Source organism: Cherax quadricarinatus, chromosome 68, assembly GCF_038502225.1.
Source record: "Cherax quadricarinatus isolate ZL_2023a chromosome 68, ASM3850222v1, whole genome shotgun sequence".
In the NCBI taxonomy this organism is placed as follows: Eukaryota; Metazoa; Arthropoda; class Malacostraca; order Decapoda; family Parastacidae; genus Cherax; species Cherax quadricarinatus.
In genome coordinates this window covers 18,496,319-18,504,668 of record NC_091359.1, presented here as the reverse complement: position 1 = coordinate 18,504,668, position 8,350 = coordinate 18,496,319, and the positions used below count along the sequence as shown (strand labels likewise).

At 38.2% G+C, this 8,350-nt stretch overlaps 1 protein-coding gene across 1 annotated transcript in view; it reads right to left on the bottom strand.

Annotated features, from left to right (window-relative positions):
* Window positions 1-263: 263 nt before the first annotated feature.
* Window positions 264-8,350, bottom strand: part of LOC128697721 (DNA damage-binding protein 2) — a 64,247-nt gene continuing 56,160 nt past the window's right edge. Inside the window, exons 8-9 of the mRNA XM_053789580.2 lie at window positions 5,986-6,118; window positions 264-535 (exon numbers count right to left, since the gene is read on the bottom strand). Coding sequence (XP_053645555.2) covers window positions 317-535; window positions 5,986-6,118 — 352 coding nt within the window. The 3' untranslated portion in view covers window positions 264-316. The remainder of the gene's footprint in view (window positions 536-5,985; window positions 6,119-8,350) is intronic.

Here is an 8,350-nt window from a genome sequence, read left to right as displayed (position 1 = left end):
TCCTTTGAAATGAGATAAAAACAAAAAAAATCCTTTCATTTCAAATTTGTAACTTAGACAGAGTTGTTCACTTCAGGATTTAGAATTGTCTCCATACTTATCATTCCTTGTCCATGACTTGACTGTTATAAACACATTTTACTCCCTTACCTTTTCCATGACTTGGCTATTACAAACACATATTTTACTCCTTACCCTTTCCATCTCTCACAGTTCTGCACCATTATTTACCAATATCAAACAAATTCATAACCCTAAATGAATCTTTATCATATCACCCCACAAATATAAGTTTGTTACATGCAACAATAGTCTTCTAACCTGCAGCTGACATCAATCTGTCTCCAGTGTGGTTGAACAAGTTGAGAGATACAATCTTGTTGCAGTATCCTTTATCTATGTGTTGATATATCATCTTCCCTGTTGATGCTTCAAAGAAATCTATAGTACGAGGCTCATTTAAAACATAGCCTGGAAAGTTCCGGTCTGGATATCGTCCAACAACTATAATATCTCGTAGTGGATGCCAAGTAGCCTGAAAAATATAAGACACTTTTTTCATAAAACAATATCTGTCTCACACCAAGGTAGAGTGACGAGAAAAAAAAATATGCAGCATTTTTTTAACATGCTGGCCGTCTCCCATCAAGGCAGGGTGATCCGAAAAAGAAACATTTATCACCATCATTCATACTATCAAATATTACAGTGTATCATTAATTACGACAAACAAAAAAGTATGTCACTCTACAAGCTACACAACTACAGTTACTTATACAAATTCATGAGTTTCTGTATTAGCAGACTTTAATTATTTAACTTTTAGTGATGGGTAACCAGGAAATGGATTCAATTATCCAATTTTTTTCTGGTTCAATGGCTTCTCCATGCCCAAATCTAATTTTAGTTTGGTCGTTATTTCTCACAAACGTCAATATTAGCTAGTTCAGAAAAACAAAATGAACAATTTATGAAAAGTTTATTTTACATTATTTGCAGTTTCTGATTTTACAGGGCCTCTAGGAGAGTAACCACCACAAATCTAAAGGAACGCATTTACTTGTAAAATACACATGCTATAATTCCCATTTTTTTTTTTTAACAAGTTGGCCGTCTCCCACCGAGGCAGGGTGACCCAAAAAGAATGAAAATCACCAGAAAGAAAATACTTTCATCATTCAACTCTTTCACCTCACTCATACATAATCACTGTTTTTGAAGAGGTGCCCAGAACACAACAGTTTAGAACCATATACGTATACAGATACACAACATATCCCTCCAAACTGCTAATATCCCAAACCCCTCCTTTAAAGAGCAGGCATTGTACTTCCCATTTCCAGGAATCCAGTCCGGCTATATAAAAATAACCGGTTTTCCTGAATCCTTTCACTAAATATTACCCTGCTCACACTCCAACAGCTCGTCAGGTCCCAAATACCATTCGTCTCCATTCACTCCTATCTAATTCCAAGCCCCTCACCCACAAAACCTCCTTTACCCACTCCATCCAACCTTTTCGAGGACGACCCCTACCCTGCCTTCCTTCCCCTACAGATTTATATGCTCTCCATGTCATTCTACTTCGATCCATTCTCTCTAAATGACCAAACCACCTCAACAACCCCTCTTCAGCCCTCTGACTAATACTTTTATTAACTCCACACTGTCTCCTAATTTCCACACTCCAAATTCTCTGCATAATATTTACACCACACATTGCCCTTAGACAGCACATCTCCACCGCCTCCAACCGCCTCTTCGCTGCAGCATTTACAACCCAAGCTTCACACCCATATAAGAGTGTTGGTACAACTATACTTTCATACATTCCCTTTCATACATTCTGTCTTCACATATACCTCAATGCACCACTCACCTTATTTCCTTCATCAATTCTATGGTTAACCCCTTGACTCTCGCAACCCCCAATCCTGAGGTGTCTCCTGATGCCGCAAAATTTCCAAGAAAAAAATGATTTTTTCTTATGAGATGATAGAGAATCTTTTCCCAATTGTAATGACACCAAAAAAACGAAATTTGATTGAAAACTGACTGAATTACACTCTCGCGAAGTTAGCAACCTCGACGATATTTACAAATCGGCGATTTCGCCCACTTTCAGCCCTATTTTCGGCTAATTCCATTGTTCCAGTCGACCAAACTCATAGCTATTTCTTTAGAACTCCATTTTTTCTATCGATTGAGTACAAGAAACTGCCCATTTACCTATTTCAACTACCCAATAACACGGTCAGAAATTTACAATTTGGCCAATTTCACGAAAATTAAAAAATATGACAATTTCAAAATAAGGTCCAGAATGAAAAATGCAGACATTCCTGGCTCTAAAATAACATTTTCTTTGTTCATCAGTCACGTCTCCAGTCCCCTCTGATATTTATCTTGCTTTCTATTTTGAAGTTTTATTCAAACAAAAAATAGATGATTTACTGTTATGCAGACTACTGTAATAATTGAACAAATAATGTCAACCCATTCATGTCTGCTTATTAGAATGTCTAGTTGGACATTTATTGGACAATGACATCATTTGTTTACTTTTAAACATCGGCAAAAATCAAACATTTCCCCTACTTTGAGCTCCATTTCCAGGTTCTTTTTATAGTAAAACCAATCAAAATCACCTCTATTTCTACATTATGTTTTCCATTCTATCAACTGAGACAAAGAAAATGAGAATACAACCATAAATACTTTACGAAAATAGACCACAAAGTTGGCATTTTAATTAAAAAAAAACGGTCAGTTTTTTTTTCTCATTATGAACTGCTTGCTCCAGGATTTTTTTTTTTTTGGTGCACACTTTATATAAAGGAATTATACATGCTCTCTGCCAATCCCTAGGTACCTTCCCCTCTTTCATAATTTTTTTTTTTTTCAACAAACTGGCCATATCCCACCAATGCAGGGTGGCCCAAAAAGAAAAACGAAAGTTTCTCTTTTTTAAATTTAGTAATTTATACAGGAGAAGGGGTTACTAGGCCCTTGCTCCCGGCATTTTAGTTGCCTCTTACAACACGCATGGCTTACGGAGGAAGAATTCTGTTCCACTTCCCCAAGGAGATAAGAGGAAATAAACAAGAACTAGAAAGAAAATAGAAGAAAACCCAGAGGGGTGTGTATATATATGCTTGTACATGTATGTGTAGTGTGACCTAAGTGTAAGTAGAAGTAGCAAGACGTACCTGAAATCTTGCATGTTTAAGAGACAGGAAAAAGACACCAGCAATCCTACCATCATGTAAAACAATTACAGGATTCCGTTTTACACTCACTTGGCAGGACGGTAGTACCTCCCTGGGTGGTTGCTGTCTACCAACCTACTACCTACATTTCGTACAGTTATTAAACAAAAATACCAACCATTCCAGCACTATATCCCCCCTGCTTTTAACATTTCTGTAATGATCCCATTAGTTCCAGCTGCTTTACCCCCTTTCGCTCTACGTAATGCCTCACACACCTCCCCCACACTCACATCCTGCTCTTCTTCACTCCTAAAAGATGGTAAACCTCCCTGGCCAGTTCATGAAATTACCTATCTCCTTTCTTCGTTGACATTTAAAAGTTCCTAAAAATAGTCCCACCATTTACCCAATACCTCCATCTCCCCATCTACTAACTCCCCTACTCTGTTTTTAATTGACAAATCCATTCATTCCCTAGGCTTTCTTAACTTTCCAATTTTTTTTTTTTTCAACAAGTCGGCCGTCTCCGACCGAGGTAGGGTGACCCAAGAAGAAAGAAAATCCCCAAAAACAAAATACTTTCATCATCATTCAACACTTTCACCTCACTCACACATACTCACTGTTTTTGCAGAGGTGCTCAGAACACAACAGTTTAGAAGCATATAGGTATAAAGATACACGACATATCCCTCCAAACTGCTAATATCCCGAACCCCTCTTTTAGAGTGCAGGCATTGTACTTCCCATTTCCAGGACTCAAGTCCGGCTATATAAAAATAACCGGTTTCCTTGAATCCCTTCACTAAATATTACCCTGCTCACACTCCAACAGATCGTCAGGTCCCAAATACCATTCGTCTCTATTACTCCTATTGAACACGCTCATGCACGCCTGCTGGAAGTCCAAGCCCCTCGCCCATAAAACCTCCCTTACCCCTTCCTTCCAACCTTTTCGAGGACGACCCCTACCCCGCCTTCCTTTCCCTACAGATTTATACGCTCTCCATGTCATTCTACTTTGATCCATTCTCTCTCTAAATGACCAAACCACCTCAACAACCCTTCTTCAGCCCTCTGACTAATGCTTTTATTAACTCCATACCTTCTCCTAATTTCCACACTCCGAATTTTCTGCATAATATTTACACCACATATTGCCCTTAACCCTTTCAGGGTCCTTCCCGTAGATCTACGGCTTTACGTTCAGGGTCCAAACCGTAGATCTACGCCATGAGCTCAGCTCACTCTGATAAACTGTGAGTGGTACATTTGGGCCTAGATATGAGAGAATACATCTATGTGGTATGTGTGCACCACATAAAGCAGATCCTGCAGCACACTGTGTATAATGAGAGAAAAAAAATGAAATCATGATTTTTCGATTAAAACAGCAACTTTGCAGTGTTTTTTCGTATGTTTTTTATAGTTGTATTTGCGATTTCTTGGTCTCATTTGATAGAATGGAAGACATATTACAGAAATAGAGATGATTTTGATTGGTTTTAGCACTGGAAATGGCTTGAAACTGAGCTCAAAGTAGCAGAAATGTTAAATTTTTGCCGATATTCAAGAGTAAACAAACGACCTCACACGTCTAATACACATCAGCTGGTGGGTCTAATATACATTCACAAATATGGTGATGATATTTATACAATTATTACAGTATTGCATAACAGTAAATCTTCTATTTTTTGGTGTGAATAAAAATTCATTATGTGAATAAAAAATCAAAATGGAATTTATTTGTAAAGCCTCAAAACATAACTAATGAACAGAGGAAATGTTAGTTTAGTGCCAGGAATGCCTACATTGTTCATTCTGGACCCTATTTTGAAATTAGAATATTTTGAACTTTGTGTTAAATTGGCCAAATTAACAGTTTCCGATCACTTTATTTTGTAGTTGAAACAGTTGACTTGACGATTTCTTGTGCTCAATCGATAGAATAGAAGTAATACTAGTGAAATAGCTAAGAATTTGATTGACTGGAATAATGTAATTGGCCTAAAATGGGAGTCAAAGCTGGCAAAATCGCCGATTCATAAATATCGCTGACACATCAAAATTCGCGAGAGCATAATTTCGTCAATTTTCCACCAAATTTCGTACTTTTTGTTTTATTACCTTCACAAAAAGATTCTCTACGATTTCATAAGAAAAAATAACAAATTTTTTTTTTGAAAATTCTTGGACACTGGTGCGTGACTCCAGATTTGGGCCTTGGACCCTGAAAGGGTTAAACAGGACATCTCCACTGCCTCCAACCGCCTTCTCGCTGCTGCATTCACAACCCAACACAAGAGTGTTGGTACTACTATACTTTCATGCATTCCCTTCTTTGCCTCCATAGATAACGTTTTTTGTCTCCATATATACCTCAACGCACCACTCACCTTTTTTCCCTCATCAATTCTGTGATTAACCTCATCCTTAATAAATCCATCCGCCGACACATCAACTCACAAGTATCTGAAAACATTCACTTCTTCCATACTCCTCCTGACAACTTCTGACAACTTCTTTTGTTCTGGAGATTTTCCAATCCTCATACTTATGGAAAAATTGTCTATGGCACATTTAATCAAAATGAAATGACAATTGGAAGCCCTTTGATAATTACTTATGATGATTATATTGAACATTCTTGACCACTAATATGTACAATAACTCATTAGCTTAACAAGTGTGGCATACTGGCAATTAGTAGCAGATTGGCTTCCAATGATGGAAAAGAACACAAATCAGATACAGGAAGAGAGGTTCATGCCTTAATTGGTGTGAGGTGCTGGAACTGACGGTGAGGGTGCGGTATAGTCTGACTCAGATTGAAGCTGGGACAGGAGTACACCCGTATTTCATCAAGCTGATCCGTGGTTACAAGGCGCCCTCCATCAGTGCGACTGTCACCAGGAATGAAGAAATGGTTATTATTACATTCAATGGAAAGAGGTAAACAACTAAGGGTCATACAGAACTTGGAGAATGGCAGGTAATCAGGTTTCATTAAGGGAAGGACAAAACACCTTTAATTTCTTGAATCTAGAGCCCTTCACCAGAAACAAGGCACCTGCTTCAAGAGGATATGAAGAATAAATACAGTTGCATAGCATAAAAATACTATCCCCCCATTCTGCATTATGGTACTATGTGATTATAAACCACTAAAACATCTATACAGAAAAGTGATAAGTTTCAGTACAGTATAATGTTGGAAAACTTTTTTATCTTCTTGTAACAATTAATATTTAACAAGTAGATGCAACAAAATCACAAGAAACAAGTGAAACCTTAACATATATAGACATCTCACTGGTTATGTGGGTGCAATGTGCATACTATAAACAAGAATCCTGGCAAACTTAAATTTCCCATGATTCACAATTAAAGGCCTCCAAGCAACTTGTGCAGTCAGGTATAATTTTTTCACCACCTAGAAAAAATCCTGGCCTACACAGTGCATTACAGGAAGGCGTAACAGCCTAGTTGATCAGACCCTGATTCACCACCAGGCCTGGTCATGGACTGGGCTGCAGGGGCAATGACCCCCAGAACACCCTCCAGGTATGAAAGTACAGTCTCCAGTATGATGTCCAGTACCACAGCAAGAAAAAAAATGTGAGCAACTCAAATCAATCAGATTCCTATGCAAGTTACAGTGAAAAAGTTAATGAATTTCACGAAAACTGCTGTGAAGAATTTTACAGAAATATAAAATTGTTTAACAGCAATGATGTAAATACAACACAATGCCAAGTTACAACATAAATGAAAATTATTTGTTACTCAGGAGTTTGGAACTCGGAACCTATTTTCCCACGGATGAGCAAGGAGGTTTCAGAGTGGGTAGGGGATGTGTAGATCAAATGTTTACATTGAAGCATATATGTGAACAGTATTTAGATAAAGGTAGGGAAGTTTTTATTGCATTTATGGATTTAGAAAAGGCATATGATAGAGTGGATAGAGGAGCAATGTGGCAGATGTTGCAAGTACAGTGGACCCCCGCATAACGATCACCTCCCAATGCGACCAATTATGTAAGTGTATTTATGTAAGTGCATTTGTACGTGTATGTTTGGGGGTCTGAAATGGACTAATCTACTTCTCAATATTCCTTATGGGAACAAATTCGGTCAGTACTGGCACCTGAACATACTTCTGGAATGAAAAAATATCGTTAACCGGGGGTCCACTGTAAGTTATTAAATCCTGTAAAGAGTTTTTATGAGGATAGTGAGGCTCAGGTTAGGGTGTGTAGAAGAGAGGGAGACTACTTCCCGGTAAAAGTAGGTCTTAGACAGGGATGTGTAATGTCACCATGGTTGTTTAATATATTTATAGATGGTGTTGTAAAGGAAGTAAATGCTAGGGTGTTCGGGAGAGGGGTGGGATTAAATTTTGGGGAATCAAATTCAAAATGGGAATTGACACAGTTACTTTTTGCTGATGATACTGTGCTTATGGGAGATTCTAAAGAAAAATTGCAAAGGTTAGTGGATGAGTTTGGGAATGTGTGTAAAGGTAGAAAGTTGAAAGTGAACATAGAAAAGAGTAAGGTGATGAGGGTATCAAATGATTTAGATAAAGAAAAATTGGATATCAAATTGGGGAGGAGGAGTATGGAAGAAGCGAATGTTTTCAGATACTTGGGAGTTGACGTGTCGGCGGATGGATTTATGAAGGATGAGGTTAATCATCCTGAGGGAAAAAGGTGAGTGGTGCGTTGAGGTATATGTGGAGTCAAAAAACGTTATCTATGGAGGCAAAGAAGGGAATGTATGAAAGTATAGTAGTACCAACACTCTTATATGGGTGTGAAGCTTGGGTGGTAAATACAGCAGCGAGGAGACAGTTGGAGGCAGTGGAGATGTCCTGTTTAAAGGCAATGTGTGGTGTAAATATTATGCAGAAAATTCGGAGTGTGGAAATTAGGAAAAGGTGTGGAGTTAATAAAAGTATTAGTCAGAGGGCAGAAGAGGTGTTGTTGAGGTGGTTTGGTCATTTAGAGAGAATGGATCAAAGTAGAATGACATGGAAAGCATATAAATCTATAGGAGAAGGAAGGAGGGGTAGGGGTTGTCCTCGAAAGGGTTGGAGAGAGGGGGTAAAGGAGGTTTTGTGGGCAAGGGGCT